The 17,173-nt window shown below is 44.5% G+C and overlaps 2 protein-coding genes across 2 annotated transcripts in view; both read left to right on the forward strand.

The window, feature by feature from the left end:
* Positions 1-17,173, forward strand: part of LOC106596573 (regulator of G-protein signaling 12) — a 105,417-nt gene that overhangs the window by 10,825 nt on the left and 77,419 nt on the right. Inside the window, 2 exon segments of the mRNA XM_082978676.1 lie at positions 144-335; positions 842-1,546. Coding sequence (XP_082834802.1) covers positions 144-335; positions 842-1,546 — 897 coding nt within the window.
* LOC145850535 (uncharacterized) lies at positions 6,634-14,574 on the forward strand. Its single transcript, XM_082978675.1, has 3 exons — positions 6,634-8,795; positions 9,490-9,705; positions 12,562-14,574. Exons 1-3 carry the CDS (start codon positions 8,481-8,483, stop codon positions 13,036-13,038), a joined length of 1,008 nt encoding a protein of 335 aa, XP_082834801.1. The 5' UTR covers positions 6,634-8,480; the 3' UTR covers positions 13,039-14,574.

The following is a 17,173-nucleotide window of genomic DNA, read 5'->3' on the forward strand; positions in this document are numbered from 1 at the left end:
TATTAATGTCAACTGTAATTCACTACTATAGATAAAACCCTTCCATAAATATGATAAAATACCATATTTTCAGAGGGGTTGGAATAAGCAGTTGGATGGACAATAAAGTAATCTCCTCCTCTTCCTCCTCCTCCTTCCTCCAGTTCCATGTGGGTGTGGCCAGGAGGTTTGGGTTTGAGTGTACTCCTGACCCTGACACAGGAGGGTGTCTGGAGTTCCCCCCTACCTCCCAGCCTCTGCTCCAGTTTGTGTCTGTCCTCTACCGGGACATGGGGGAGAACATTGAGGGGGTCCGGGCGCGGGCGTTCGTTGATCCGGACAACGACCCACAGCAGGTACAGTTGTTAGTACTGTTACCATCTGTTGTTATTTCACCTTCATTCCAAATGGATGTTGTTTTCTTTACTGTCCAGTTTAGTTTTGTAGAGCTTTGTCAGAACTTTAATGTTTAAATACTACCGCTGTTTTCTGGAGTCTGGAGTGTCATGTGGGCCGGTTTGCTGTTTTGGGACTTTTCTATTGGTTTAGTATTGTTTTATTAAGCCAGACAAGCTCAACAAGGCACAGAGGAAGTATTATAAATATTTTTCACAGAGAAAGTATTTGAAATCCTGGTCTAAATGTTATTTATACATCACTTTTCAATGATTATTATTATTGTTATTATTGTTGTTGTTATTATGGTTATTATTATTATTATTGTTGTTATTATTGTTAGTGTTATTATGGTTATTATTATTATTGTAATTATTATGATTGTTGTTATTATTATTGCTGTTATTATTGTTATTATTGTTGTTATTATTATTAGTATTGTTATTGTTATTATTGTTATTAACAGAACCACAGCACCAGTAGCAACAGCGACAGCGGCATCGGTAACTTCCTGCCAGAAGAGAAGAGTAACCGTGTCTTATTGGTTGACCTGGGAGGCCATAATCACAACCCCGGTCCACGCCACTGGGACAGCCCTCCTCCTCCCTCGGCCCCGGGCTGGAACCAAGTCCCTCCCGGTGTCGTCCCTGGCCCCCCTCTCCCCCCTCCTCCTCCCCCTCGAGGGCCCCACTCCTCCCACCCCTCACTCCACCACTACCCGCCAGGGAAGAGGGGAGGTAGAGGGGGAGGACCTGGAGGAGGAGGAGGAGTGGAGCAGAGCCTGGCCCAGCCCCAACACCATCAGTCTCAACGCTGGTTACCAGTCCATGTCCTAAGAGACTGGAGACAACCAGGCCAGGCAGGACAAACACAGGGACAAGGAGGGCTGTGTAGTGATCAGGAGTCCTATGCTGAGTCAACAGATGGCTGGTCATCAGCTAACTGTAGCACCCTCCCTCCACCCATGAACAAGATACCTGCGGATCGCTACAGGGCTCCTCTACCAGCCGGGGACCTGCCCCTGCCTCCACAGCCTCCCAGGCTGGCCACGCAGAAGGATGAGTGGGCTAAGAAGCTGTTTGGGCCTGGCGCCGCGGCTGGAGAGAAAGGACTCAGAGAGCCCAAGCAGAATGGGAAGAGACGTGGAAATGGGAAAGACGGGGAGAAAAAGGTAAGAGAGTTATACAGTATGTCATGGTGGTGTTGGAGAGGTGTGTGTGTGTGTGTGTGTGTGTGTGTGTGTGTGTGTGTGTGTGTGTGTGTGTGTGTGTGTGTGCTAGGTGCTGTATTGTAAAGCTCCTGCATCATATTCTACTATAATAATAGCTGGTGGTCTGGGTTGTGGAGGGAGCTTGTTAGAAGTGAACCCAATGTGAGAAAACAGACTGGATCAAACCACTGGAGTGGAAAATTACTGTCTGGAAATGTCTGGCCACAGGTGCTAGCCCTACAACTCTCTCGGTCTGTCTGTCTGTCTCTCTCTCTCTCTCTCTCTGTCTCTCTCTCTGTGTCTCTCTCTGTCTCTCTCTCTCTCTCTCTCTCTGTCTCTCTCTGTCTCTCTCTCTCTCTCTCTCTCTCTCTCTCTCTGTCTCTCTCTGTCTCTCTCTCTCTGTCTCTCTCTCTCTGTCTCTCTCTCTCTCTAACTGACAATCTCTCTGTCTCTGTCTCTCTGTCTCTCTCTCTGTCTCTCTCTGTCTCTGTCTCTCTCTCACTCTCTCTCTCTCTCTCTCTCTGTCTCTCTCTCTGTCTCTCTCTCTTTCTCTGTATCTTTCTCTCTGTCTCTTTCTCTCTGTCTCTCTCTCTCTGCTTGTCTGTCTCTCTCTCTCTCTCTCTCTCTGTCTCTCTCTCTCTCTTTCTCTCTCTATTTCTCTGTATCTCTCTTTCTCTCTATTTCTCTCTCTGTCTCTCTGTCTCTTTAGACTCTACACATGTACCTCAGTGTTTGTGGCTTGATGATTAGTTGAATCAGGTCAGGTGTGTTACTACTGGGCTGGAACAAAAATGTGCACTCCTGTTGGTACTCTCCAGCACACCTTTTAAAACCATTTAAGTCTGGTCTTCAGACTCCTCTCTCTCTGACACAAAAAGATCCCTGGTCTATAGTTGGATCTGTGCTTGAAATGTAATATTTGACTGAGGGACATTACAGGTGTTGTATGTGGGTATGAATATCTTTGCAAGGGATTACAGCCCTATGGGCCCTGGTTAAAAGTTGTGCACTATACAGGGAATAGGGTGTGATTTAGGATGCTTCCCATCCCCTGTCCCTGGCCTCGACTCCAGAATCAAACCATCTGTTATTGATTAAATATATGTAGGGATGGACACCTGTTCTGCTTCCTTCTCACTGACAACCACCTGTTCTGCTCTGCTTCCTTCTCACTGACAACCACCTGTTCTGTTCTGCTTCCTTCTCACTGACAACCACCTGTTCTGCTCTGCTTCCTTCTCACTGACAACCACCTGTTCTGTTCTGCTTCCTTCTCACTGACAACCACCTGTTCTGCTCTGCTTCCTTCTCACTGACAACCACCTGTTCTGCTCTGCTTCCTTCTCACTGACAACCACCTGTTCTGTTCTGCTTCCTTCTCACTGACAACCACCTGTTCTGCTCTGCTTCCTTCTCACTGACGACCACCTGTTCTGTTCTGCTTCCTTCTCACTGACAACCACCTGTTCTGCTCTGCTTCCTTCTCGCTGACAACCACCTGTTCTGCTCTGCTTCCTTCTCACTGACAACCACCTGTTCTGTTCTGCTTCCTTCTCGCTGACAACCACCTGTTCTGCTCTGCTTCCTTCTCACTGACAACCACCTGTTCTGCTCTGCTTCCTTCTCACTGACAACCACCTGTTCTGCTCTGCTTCCTTCTCACTGACAACCACCTGTTCTGTTCTGCTTCCTTCTCACTGACAACCACCTGTTCTGCTCTGCTTCCTTCTCACTGACAGCCACCTGTTCTGTTCTGCTTCCTTCTCACTGACAACCACCTGTTCTGTTCTGCTTCCTTCTCACTGACAACCACCTGTTCTGCTCTGCTTCCTTCTCACTGACAACCACCTGTTCTGCTCTGCTTCCTTCTCACTGACAACCACCTGTTCTGTTCTGCTTCCTTCTCACTGACAACCACCTGTTCTGTTCTGCTTCCTTCTCACTGACAACCACCTGTTCTGCTCTGCTTCCTTCTCACTGACAACCACCTGTTCTGCTCTGCTTCCTTCTCACTGACAACCACCTGTTCTGCTCTGCTTCCTTCTCACTGACAACCACCTGTTCTGCTCTGCTTCCTTCTCACTGACAACCACCTGTTCTGCTCTGCTTCCTTCTCACTGACAACCACCTGTTCTGTTCTGCTTCCTTCTCACTGACAACCACCTGTTCTGCTCTGCTTCCTTCTCACTGACGACCACCTGTTCTGTTCTGCTTCCTTCTCACTGACAACCACCTGTTCTGCTCTGCTTCCTTCTCACTGACAACCACCTGTTCTGCTCTGCTTCCTTCTCACTGACAACCACCTGTTCTGTTCTGCTTCCTTCTCGCTGACAACCACCTGTTCTGCTCTGCTTCCTTCTCACTGACAGCCACCTGTTCTGTTCTGCTTCCTTCTCACTGACAACCACCTGTTCTGTTCTGCTTCCTTCTCACTGACAACCACCTGTTCTGCTCTGCTTCCTTCTCACTGACAACCACCTGTTCTGCTCTGCTTCCTTCTCACTGACAACCACCTGTTCTGCTCTGCTTCCTTCTCACTGACAACCACCTGTTCTGCTCTGCTTCCTTCTCACTGACAACCACCTGAACTAGACCTGTTATAATGCTGATGAATAGAACTAGACCTGTTATAATACTGATTAATAGAACTAGACCTGTTATAATGCTGATGAATAGAACTAGACCTGTTATAATACTGATGAATAGAACTAGACCTGTTATAATACTGATGAATAGAACTAGACCTGTTATAATACTGATGAATAGAACTAGACCTGTTATAATACTGATGAATAGAACTAGACCTGTTATAATGCTGATGAATAGAACTAGACCTGTTATAATACTGATGAATAGAACTAGACCTGTTATAATACTGATGAATAGAACTAGACCTGTTATAATACTGATGAATAGAACTAGACCTGTTATAATGCTGATGAATAGAACTAGACCTGTTATAATGCTGATGAATAGAACTAGACCTGTTATAATGATGATGAATAGAACTAGACCTGTTATAATGCTGATGAATAGAACTAGACCTGTTATAATACTGTTATAATGCTGATGAATAGAACTAGACCTGTTATAATGCTGATGAATAGAACTAGACCTGTTATAATACTGATGAATAGAACTAGACCTGTTATAATGCTGATGAATAGAACTAGACCTGTTATAATACTGTTATAATGCTGATGAATAGAACTAGACCTGTTATAATGCTGATGAATAGAACTAGACCTGTTATAATACTGATGAATAGAACTAGATCTGTTATAATGCTGATGAATAGAACTAGACCTGTTATAATACTGATGAATAGAACTAGACCTGTTATAATACTGATGAATAGAACTAGACCTGTTATAATGCTGATGAATAGAACTAGACCTGTTATAATGCTGATGAATAGAACTAGACCTGTTATAATGCTGATGAATATAACTAGACCTGTTATAATACTGATGAATAGAACTAGACCTGTTATAATACTGATGAATAGAACTAGACCTGTTATAATACTGATGAATAGAACTAGACCTGTTATAATACTGATGAATAGAACTAGACCTGTTATAATGCTGATGAATAGAACTAGACCTGTTATAATGCTGATGAATAGAACTAGACCTGTTATAATGCTGATGAATAGAACTAGACCTGTTATAATGCTGATGAATAGAACTAGACCTGTTATAATACTGATGAATAGAACTAGATCTGTTATAATGCTGATGAATAGAACTAGACCTGTTATAATGCTGATGAATAGAACTAGACCTGTTATAATGCTGATGAATAGAACTAGACCTGTTATAATACTGATGAATAGAACTAGACCTGTTATAATGCTGATGAATAGAACTAGATCTGTTATAATGCTGATGAATAGAACTAGACCTGTTATAATACTGATGAATAGAACTAGACCTGTTATAATGCTGATGAATAGAACTAGACCTGTTATAATACTGATGAATAGAACTAGACCTGTTATAATGCTGATGAATAGAACTAGACCTGTTATAATGCTGATGAATAGAACTAGACCTGTTATAATACTGATGAATAGAACTAGACCTGTTATAATGCTGATGAATAGAACTAGACCTGTTATAATACTGATGAATAGAACTCGACCTGTTATGATGAATAGAACTAGACCTGTTATAATACTGATGAATAGAACTAGACCTGTTATAATACTGATGAATAGAACTAGACCTGTTATAATGCTGATGAATAGAACTAGACCTGTTATAATGCTGATGAATAGAACTAGACCTGTTATAATACTGATGAATAGAACTAGACCTGTTATAATACTGATGAATAGAACTAGACCTGTTATAATACTGATGAATAGAACTAGACCTGTTATGATGAATAGAACTAGACCTGTTATAATGCTGATGAATAGAACTAGACCTGTTATAATGCTGATGAATAGAACTAGACCTGTTATAATACTGATGAATAGAACTAGACCTGTTATAATGCTGATGAATAGAACTAGACCTGTTATAATGCTGATGAATAGAACTAGACCTGTTATTATGCTGATGAATAGAACTAGACCTGTTATAATGATGATGAATAGAACTAGACCTGTTATAATACTGATGAATAGAACTAGACCTGTTATAATACTGATGAATAGAACTAGACCTGTTATAATGCTGATGAATAGAACTAGACCTGTTATAATGCTGATGAATAGAACTAGACCTGTTATAATGCTGATGAATAGAACTAGACCTGTTATAATGCTGATGAATAGAACTAGACCTGTTATAATACTGATGAATAGAACTAGACCTGTTATAATGCTGATGAATAGAACTAGACCTGTTATAATACTGATAAATAGAACTAGACCTGTTATAATGCTGATGAATAGAACTAGACCTGTTATAATGCTGATGAATAGAACTAGACCTGTTATAATACTGATGAATAGAACTAGACCTGTTATAATACTGATGAATAGAACTAGACCTGTTATAATGCTGATGAATAGAACTAGACCTGTTATAATACTGATGAATAGAACTAGACCTGTTATAATACTGATGAATAGAACTAGACCTATCGTGGTAGGACAACATTTTGTGTAGATTTGTTTAGTTTACTCTCTTCTCTCTTCTACTCTCTTCTTCTCTTCTCTTCTACTCTCTCTATACTCTCTTCTATTAGTTATTGTGGTGATTGATCTAATTAGCATTCATGCTACGTCTGGAAATGACCTAGTTTTCTCTAAATGATGTGGTATGACTGTGGTAGGCCAATACCTTCCCGTGTTTATTTTAAAGGGATAGTGTGAGATGAACTCATGGATACCATTTTGTATGTCTCTGTGTACAGTTTGAAGGTAGTTGAACTTGAAGGTACCTTATCGTTAGCTTAGCACAATGACTGGAAGTCTTCAGGATCAGCTAGCCAGCTCCTTTCAACAGCAGGGAAATAGACCTAACTACCCAAAGCAGGGTGATCAGCACTTTGTAAACTGTCATTTTACTATCTGTGAAATTATAATATTTAGATTATAGTTGTTTTAAAAGCAGTTATTTTGGGAACTATTTTGTGTGAACTACGCATTTCATTCTTCCGCCGTGACAGTGGGCGCAAGGATAGGCTGTGTGCACGACCTCTCAAGTCATCACGGCTGGCCAGCTGAGACAGAAATCTTTTAAAAAAATTGATATTTTAATTTCGTAAAGGTAGACTCAGCGAAATGACGAGCAGCACTGGGAGATACTGGCCGTGTTGGAGAGCATCAAAACCGTGATGTATCATGGGTAAATTGTGACTGACTGATCTACAAATAATATTGAGTAGTTATGTATGAGACTGTCTGTCAGTCTCGACTGTCCTTTAAAGCCTGCTGCAATGTGGAACGCGCTTATTGAGATGTGCGAGATGCAACACTTTGCTCTCACACAGTCAGACACCGGGTCCGGCCCCACAACGGGGCTAAATGGGACTTAGCCCCCTCAGTTGATACTTGTGCCCCTCAGTTTTAGTTTTATGTCCCTATTTTTAAAAAAGAGCCAAAAAGTTAAAATGATTAGCGGGAAATCTGTATCGCCTCTGCGCTGTGTCAGCACCATGGACAGAGCAGCGCCGAGTGGACAGAGCACCGCCGAGTGGACAGAGCACCGCCGAGTGTGTTTGTGTGTAGGGTGGCTATGGAAAGCCACTGGGCGGTATGACTCCTTTGGGTTTCCATAAAAAGCGGGTAAAAACGCTGCTCACCTGTGGTAGTGTACGTGAATAACGAGATATGCCTCTGCCTGTAATATTTGATTTTTTGATTTATAAGAAGGGGTCAAGTTTACCGTTGAAGCTGCTTCACTCAACTCTGCCTCACGCCCCACCACTACAGAGTTTAGTTAGCTTCTTAGCTAGCTGTAAAAAGCGTTAGTGTTATTAACCTATTCAGCTCTAACCAGCTAAAATGTGGGTTTTATCTGCGCCAAACTTGGTGCAAAACCACGTCCACGAGTAGCCTGGCAAAAGCCGCGCTGATTGGACAGTTTGTTCTGACGTTCCTCTTCAGGAAGTAAACACCTATCAACTAGACTCCGTAACAACAGCTTCGGGGTCAGCTCTATAGCTGGTATCAAATAAGAAAAGTAACTCCTAGCGACTTTCAACAGACTGCCAAGCTTTATTGATTTACCTCGCAGCCGTGACTGAAGATTGTCGACACTGCTGGAAGTATTTTCGAGCTATTAGCTAGCAAGTTTACATTCGCAAGTAGCTAGCTAGCTAATCGAATGTGCTGCTGTGTTGAGACGGACAACCATCATCGACGGTATTGCTAACTAACGTTAACCCCAACGAAGGGCTTTCCCGTTGTCACTTGTGCTACCGTCGCTGCTCCAATATGCCTCGTGAGTGCGCTGTTAAAATGTGCGACAACAAACAAAAGACTTGGTCGGCTCTAATGTTTCACCGATTTCCGTTGAGAAATCCGGACCGATTGAAACTATGGATGGTTGCTCTGAACAAAGATGTTAATACCCCGACCGATGACCTCAGAAAGTTACTCGTTTGCTCGGAACATTTTCTACCGGGGGACTATTATGAGAAGCTGGGACAGGACAGACATAGCAGGATGAGAATCATGAAAAGTTTCCTGAAGGACACAGCGGTGCCGTCAGTGGCCATTCACACGACAGGACAACGTGGATTAATGGCGGTAAGTGTCATCTAACAATATCTGACTGATTGAATAGGGTTATTATTGTTCCTTGATAAATTACAAACTAGGGCGTAGATGCTGGAACTACCAATGTAGCTAGCTATCAATCACTGGGTGTGTGTCGCATTGTATTATGGGTAGTGTAGTTTTAGTAAAAATGTGTTCTGTTAACATTTCATAGGGCTGTCACTTTACTGGTGAATGTCCTTCTCAGAGCAAGCACACAAGTGCAACACACACTTTTAGCAAAGAATAGCCAAGTACAACACAATGTGTAAGTCAACTTTGTGCCATTTTATTCATTTTCTTGGGTCAAATACATAATTAAATGTCCACATGCAACAGAAAGGAACCGTGACTTGACTGTATAGTGTTAGCTTGCCTTGTAATAGATGACAGCATGCAGTTATTATAGGGAGAATCTCAATTGCATTTCCTTGACTCCTTGTAGTCGCTCCTCGTCCCCTTCTCAAAACCCATTGGATGAGGTCAGAGGGGCGGGACCTCTCACCATCACATCCAATGGTGTTTGAGAAGGAGAGAGGACGCTAGGAATCGAGGAAATGCATTTGAGGTTCTCCCATGGCCTTGTTCAAAGCCAAATTGATTGCATGTCTACAGTGTTCTCCTTTTGTTTATTTCAAATGAAAAGCTGCATTTCCTGGTGCCTGTCCCTTTCTTTCTCACCCAGGTTGAGACGGGAGACGTCCCTCCAGCTGTAGACAATCCACCAGGGACTCACTCCATATCTGCTGGAGGGGCATCTGGTCCAACCCCACAACATGGAGGGTCAGGTGTTACTACGGCTACGACAGGGTTCCTCTCCCACCTGGGTCTGCAGCTGACAGAGCCTGCTTCAACCTCTGGGACGTACGTGGCTCTGGCACCCACGTGTACACTTAGTAAGGTAATGCTGTTATTATCATGGTTCTCTACTGGCTGTACACTTAGTAAGGTAATGCTGTTATTATCATGGTTCTCTACTAGCTGTACACTTAGTAAGGTAATGCTGTTATTATCATGGTTCTCCACTAGCTGTACACTTAGTAAGGTAATGCTGTTATTATCATGGTTCTCTACTGGCTGTACACTTAGTAAGGTAATGCTGTTATTATCATGGTTCTCTACTAGCTGTACACTTAGTAAGGTAATGCTGTTATTATCATGGTTCTCTACTAGCTGTACACTTAGTAAGGTAATGCTGTTATTATCATGGTTCTCTACTGGCTGTACACTTAGTAAGGTAATGGTGTTATTATCATGTTTCTCTACTGGCTGTACACTAAGTAAGGTAATGCTGTTATTATCATGGTTCTCTACTAGCTGTACACTTAGTAAGGTAATGCTGTTATTATCATGGTTCTCTACTGGCTGTACACTTAGTAAGGTAATGCTGTTATTATCATGGTTCTCTACTGGCTGTACACTAAGTAAGGTAATGCTGTTATTATCATGCTTCTCTACTAGCTGTACACTTAGTAAGGTAATGCTGATAGTATGGAAGTAGCCCTGGACCTGTTGGTCCAGACTCATTCTGGTTGTTACGGATTGACCTGTTGGTCCAGACTCATTCTGGTCGATACGGCTTGACCTGTTGGTCCAGACTCATTCTGGTTGGTACGGATTGACCTGTTGGTCCAGACTCATTCTGGTTGGTACGGCTTGACCTGTTGGTCCAGACTCATCTGGTTGATACGGATTGACCTGTTGGTCCAGACTCATTCTGGTCGGTACGGCTTGACCTGTTGGTCCAGACTCATTCTGGTTGGTACGGCTTGACCTGTTGGTCCAGACTCATTCTGGTTGGTACGGATTGACCTGTTGGTCCAGACTCATTCTGTCGATACGGATTGACCTGTTGGTCCAGACTCATTCTGGTTGATACGGATTGACCTGTTGGTCCAGACTCATTCTGGTTGATACGGATTGACCTGTTGGTCCAGACTCATTCTGGTTGGTACGGCTTGACCTGTTGGTCCAAACTCATTCTGGTTGATACGGCTTGACCTGTTGGTCCAGACTCATTCTGGTCGATACGGATTGACCTGTTGGTCCAGACTCATTCTGGTTGATACGGCTTGACCTGTTGGTCCAGACTCATTCTGTCGATACGGATTGACCTGTTGGTCCAGACTCATTCTGGTTGATACGGCTTGACCTGTTGGTCCAGACTCATTCTGGTTGATACGGATTGACCTGTTGGTCCAGACTCATTCTGGTTGGTACGGATTGACCTGTTGGTCCAGACTCATTCTGGTTGATACGGATTGACCTGTTGGTCCAGACTCATTCTGGTCGATATGGATTGACCTGTTGGTCCAGACTCATTCTGGTCGATACGGCTTGACCTGTTGGTCCAAACTCATTCTGGTCGGTACGGCTTGACCTGTTGGTCCAGACTCATTCTGGTTGATACGGATTGACCTGTTGGTCCAGACTCATTCTGTCGATACGGATTGACCTGTTGGTCCAGACTCATTCTGGTCGGTACGGCTTGACCTGTTGGTCCAGACTCATTCTGGTTGGTACGGCTTGACCTGTTGGTCCAGACTCATTCTGGTTGGTACGGATTGACCTGTTGGTCCAGACTCATTCTGGTTGGTACGGATTGACCTGTTGGTCCAGACTCATTCTGGTTGATACGGCTTGACCTGTTGGTCCAGACTCATTCTGGTTGATACGGCTTGACCTGTTGGTCCAGACTCATTCTGGTTGGTACGGATTGACCTGTTGGTCCAGACTCATTCTGGTTGATACGGCTTGACCTGTTGGTCCAGACTCATTCTGGTCGGTACGGATGGACCTGTTGGTCCAGACTCATTCTGGTCGGTACGGATTGACCTGTTGGTCCAGACTCATTCTGGTTGATACGGATTGACCTGTTGGTCCAGACTCATTCTGTCGATACGGATTGACCTGTTGGTCCAGACTCATTCTGGTTGGTACGGATTGACCTGTTGGTCCAGACTCATTCTGTCGATACGGATTGACCTGTTGGTCCAGACTCATTCTGGTTGGTACGGATTGACCTGTTGGTCCAGACTCATTCTGTCGATACGGATTGACCTGTTGGTCCAGACTCATTCTGTCGATACGGATTGACCTGTTGGTCCAGACTCATTCTGGTTGATACGGATTGACCTGTTGGTCCAGACTCATTCTGGTTGATACGGATTGACCTGTTGGTCCAAACTCATTCTGGTTGATACGGATTGACCTGTTGGTCCAGACTCATTCTGGTTGGTACGGATTGACCTGTTGGTCCAGACTCATTCTGTCGATACGGCTTGACCTGTTGGTCCAGACTCATTCTGGTTGATACGGATTGACCTGTTGGTCCAGACTCATTCTGGTTGATACGGATTGACCTGTTGGTCCAAACTCATTCTGGTTGATACGGATTGACCTGTTGGTCCAGACTCATTCTGGTTGATACGGATTGACCTGTTGGTCCAGACTCATTCTGGTTGATACGGCTTGACCTGTTGGTCCAGACTCATTCTGGTTGATACGGCTTGACCTATCAACTTGCATGTAAACATCAGGATGGGAAACTGATAGAAATGGTCAGATCCATTTTTCTGGAGGTGGAGAAACAGCTGGTTAGGTAAGGTGCTGTCTAGCGTAGCAGAACACTTGAAAAGGTAAAGCTTCACACTAGTCGCCCAACGTTTCCACACCAAGCTGTCTTCATCAGAGTGCAGCTTTTCCTACAAATTCTTCTTTTAACATGTTTTTTTTCTTTTTTTTTTCTGTCAATCAGGTGACGGCGCGCAGGAAGAAAGGTCAAATGGACACAGCCGTTAAGAAGACTTCAGTGAAGGACTGTACCAGTATGAGCTCTGTTGCTGCTTCCACCGTCTTGCCTCTCACCACCTCCAGCCCCTCCACCTCCAGCCAGGGATCCAGCTCTGACAGTAGGGTGTCAGGAGAACCGGACGGAGAACCGGACGGAGAACCGGACGGAGAAGGAGGATGGAGCGAAAGGAAATGGATCGTGAACGAGTCGAAACTCAAGGAGCTTTTCCAGACGTGTCACCAGTGCGGCGCTGCCTTGCGTAATAGGACAATAACCGCTTTGGGTTACAGCCAAATCAAAGTGACATGGACATGTCCCGATAAGCACAGAGGAGAGTGGCAGTCGTGTCCCGACGCTTTCGGTATCGGTCACTACCTGCAGATGGTTGGTTACAGAGTGTTGCTGGACTCCATGACTAGTCAGTTTGTAAGTCATGACTAAGTATCTACTACAGTATATTATCTAGTAAATACCAGGGTCGGAGTAGCTTCCTGTTACCAGACTGATGACTGCTGCCAGTCTGTGGAGCAAAACACAATGGAAACTTACAGGACTTCACTGTGGCTGTACCGGGTCGGGGTACTTCACTATGGCTGTACCGGGTCGGGGTACTTCACTATGGCTGTACCGGGTCGGGGTACTTCACTATGGCTGTACCGGGTCGGGGTACTTCACTGTGGCTGTACCGGGTCGGGGTACTTCACTGTGGCTGTATCGGGTTGGGGGTACTTCACTGTGGCTGTACCGGGTCGGGGTACTTCACTGTGGCTGTACCGGGTCGGGGTACTTCACTATGGCTGTACCGGGTCGGGGTACTTCACTATGGCTGTACCGGGTCGGGGTATTTCACTATGGCTGTACCGGGTCGGGGTACTTCACTGTGGCTGTATCGGGTTGGGGGTACTTCACTGTGGCTGTACCGGGTCGGGGTACTTCACTGTGGCTGTACCGGGTCGGGGTACTTCACTATGGCTGTACCGGGTCGGGGTACTTCACTATGGCTGTACCGGGTCGGGGTATTTCACTATGGCTGTACCGGGTCGGGGTTCTTCACTATGGCTGTACCGGGTCGGGGTATTTCACTATGGCTGTACCGGGTCGGGGTATTTCACTATGGCTGTCCCGGGTCGGGGTACTTCACTATGGCTGTACCGGGTCGGGGTATTTCACTATGGCTGTACCGGGTCGGGGTACTTCACTATGGCTGTACCGGGTCGGGGTATTTCACTATGGCTGTACCGGGTCGGGGTACTTCACTATGGCTGTACCGGGTCGGGGTACTTCACTATGGCTGTACCGGGTCGGGGTACTAGGGGATAGTCAGATAACCTGAGGAGGAGGGTATGTTCCCGGCTGATATCTGTTCAGAATAACATTAAAATGTTACTGTCATTAATTAACACTGTGTCAGTGTTGTGTGCTTGTTGTTGTACAGTAGGCTGTTATCTGGCTAGAATATTACTATGAAGACAGGCCAAATGGAACCCTATTCCCTATATAGTGAACTACTAGTGACCAGAGCCCTATTCCCTATATAGTGAACTACTAGTGACCAGAGCCCTATTCCCTATATAGTGAACTACTAGTGACCAGAGCCCTATTCCCTATATAGTGAACTACTAGTGACCAGAGCCCTATTCCCTATATAGTGAACTACTTTAGACCAGAGCCCTATTCCCTATATAGTGAACTACTAGTGACCAGAGTCCTATTCCCTATATAGTGCACTACTTTAGACCAGAGCCCTATTCCCTATATAGTGAACTACTAGTGACCAGAGCCCTATTCCCTATATAGTGAACTACTAGTGACCAGAGCCCTATTCCCTATATAGTGAACTACTAGTGACCAGAGCCCTATTCCCTATATAGTGCACTACTTTAGACCAGAGCCCTGGTAAGAAGTATGCTCTAAATCGGGGATTTGGGAAGCAGTCTATGACCCCATGACACTTCTTTATAAAGTCCTGATACCTCACTTCCTGTCCAGCGTGTTTCATTGTCAGCTACTTCCTGTTTATCGACTCATGTACTGTTTACCCTAGTAAACACTTCTGATTGGATGATGGTGTGAGGAGAACTATTAACCTATATCTATCCCCAACAGACCATTACCTTTACCAATTACCAACTCCTCCTTCGGCCACCTCTCCTTCCAGTTCTCTGCTGCCAATGACTGGAACGAACTACAAAAATCTCTGAAACGGGAAACGCTTATCTCCCTCACTAGCTTTAAGCACCAGCTGTCAGAGCAGCTCACAGATTACTGCACCTGTACATAGCCCATCTATAAATAGCCCAAACAACTACCTCTTCCCCTACTGTATTTATTTATTTTGCTCCTTTGCATCCCATTATTTCTATTTCTACTTTGCACTTTCTTCCACTGCAAATCTACTATTCCAGTGTTTTACTTGCTATATTGTATTTACTTTTCCACCATGGCCTTTTTTGCCTTTACCTCCCTTATCTCACCTCATTTGCTCACATTGTATATAGACTTATTTTTCTACTGTATTATTGACTGTATGTTTGTTTTACTCCATGTGTAACTCTGTGTTGTTGTATGTGTCAAACTGCTTTGCTTTATCTTGGCCAGGTCGCACCATGAGAACTTGTTCTCAACTTGCCTACCTGGTTAAATAAAGGTTAAATAAATAAATAAAAAAATAAAAAACCTAACAATTCTTCTAGCCTATATTAATAGTGGAGGTCAAAAGAAGTTCCCTCAGGAAAAATAAAGTAGATTCTATTCTACTGTTTTCTATTCTACTGTATTATGTTTTACAATATTATGTTCTACTATAATATGTTCTACTGTATTTAGTATATTATATTCTACTTTATTATATTCTACTTTATTGTACTATAGTCTTTTCTACTGTATTGTACTATTCTATTCTACTATATTATATTCTATTTGGCTTTCTACAATGTTAGACTTGATTCTACTATATTATATTGTACTTTATTGTGCTGTATTATATTCTACTGTATTCTACTATATTCTATTCTGCTCTATTCTACTATATTAGACTCTATTCTACTATATTTGAATCTACTACTATATTAGACTACTACTATATTAGGCTCTATTCTACTTCACTGCTCAAAAAAATAAAGGGAACACTTAAACAACACAATGTAACTCCAAGTCAATCACACTTCTGTGAAATCAAACTGTCCACTTAGGAAGCAACACTGATTGACAATACATTTCACATGCTGTTGTGCAAATGGCATAGAGAACAGGTGGAAATTATAGGCAATTAGCAAGACACCCCCAATAAAGGAGTGGTTCTGCAGGTGGTGACCACAGACCACTTCTCAGTTCCTATGCTTCCTGGCTGATGTTTTGGTCACTTTTGAATGATGGCGGTGCTTTCACTCTAGTGGTAGCATGAGACGGAGTCTACAACCCACACAAGTGGCTCAGGTAGTGCAGCTCATCCAGGATGGCACATCAATGCGAGCTGTGGCAAGAAGGTTTGCTGTGTCTGTCAGCGTAGTGTCCAGAGCATGGAGGCGCTACCAGGAGACAGGCCAGTACATCAGGAGACGTGGAGGAGGCCGTAGGAGGGCAACAACCCAGCAGCAGGACCGCTACCTCCGCCTTTGTGTAAGGAGGAGCAGGAGGAGCACTGCCAGAGCCCTGCAAAATGACCTCCAGCAGGCCACAAATGTGCATGTGTCTGCTCAAACGGTCAGAAACAGACTCCATGAGGGTGGTATGAGGGCCCGACGTCCACAGGTGGGGGTTGTGCTTACAGCCCAACACCGTGCAGGACGTTTGGCATTTGCCAGAGAACACCAAGATTGGCAAATTCGCCACTGGCGCCCTGTGGTCTTCACAGATGAAAGCAGGTTCACACTGAGCACATGTGACAGACGTGACAGAGTCTGGAGACGCAGAGGAGAATGTTCTGCTGCCTGCAACATCCTCCAGCATGACCGGTTTGGCGGTGGGTCAGTCATGGTGTGGGGTGGCATTTCTTTGGGGGGCCGCACAGCCCTCCATGTGCTCGCCAGAGGTAGCCTGACTGCCATTAGGTACCGAGATGAGATCCTCAGACCCCTTGTGAGACCATATGCTGGTGCAGTTGGCCCTGGGTTCCTCCTAATGCAAGACAATGCTAGACCTCATGTGGCTGGAGTGTGTCAGCAGTTCCTGCAAGAGGAAGGCATTGATGCTATGGACTGGCCCGCCCGTTCCCCAGACCTGAATCCAATTGAGCACATCTGGGACATCATGTCTCGCTCCATCCACCAACGCCACGTTGCACCACAGACTGTCCAGGAGTTGGCGGATGCTTTAGTCCAGGTCTGGGAGGAGATCCCTCAGGAGACCATCCGCCACCTCATCAGGAGCATGCCCAGGCGTTGTAGGGAGGTCATACAGGCACGTGGAGGCCACACACACAACTGAGCCTCATTTTGACTTGTTTTAAGGACATTACATCAAAGTTGGATCAGCCTGTAGTGTGGTTTTCCACTTTAATTTTGAGTGTGACTCCAAATCCAGACCTCCATGGGTTGATCAATTGGATTTCCATTGATTATGTTTTTGTTGTCAGCAC

Source organism: Salmo salar, chromosome 08, assembly GCF_965601325.2.
Source record: "Salmo salar chromosome 08, fSalSal1, whole genome shotgun sequence".
NCBI classification, from domain to species: Eukaryota; Metazoa; Chordata; class Actinopteri; order Salmoniformes; family Salmonidae; genus Salmo; species Salmo salar.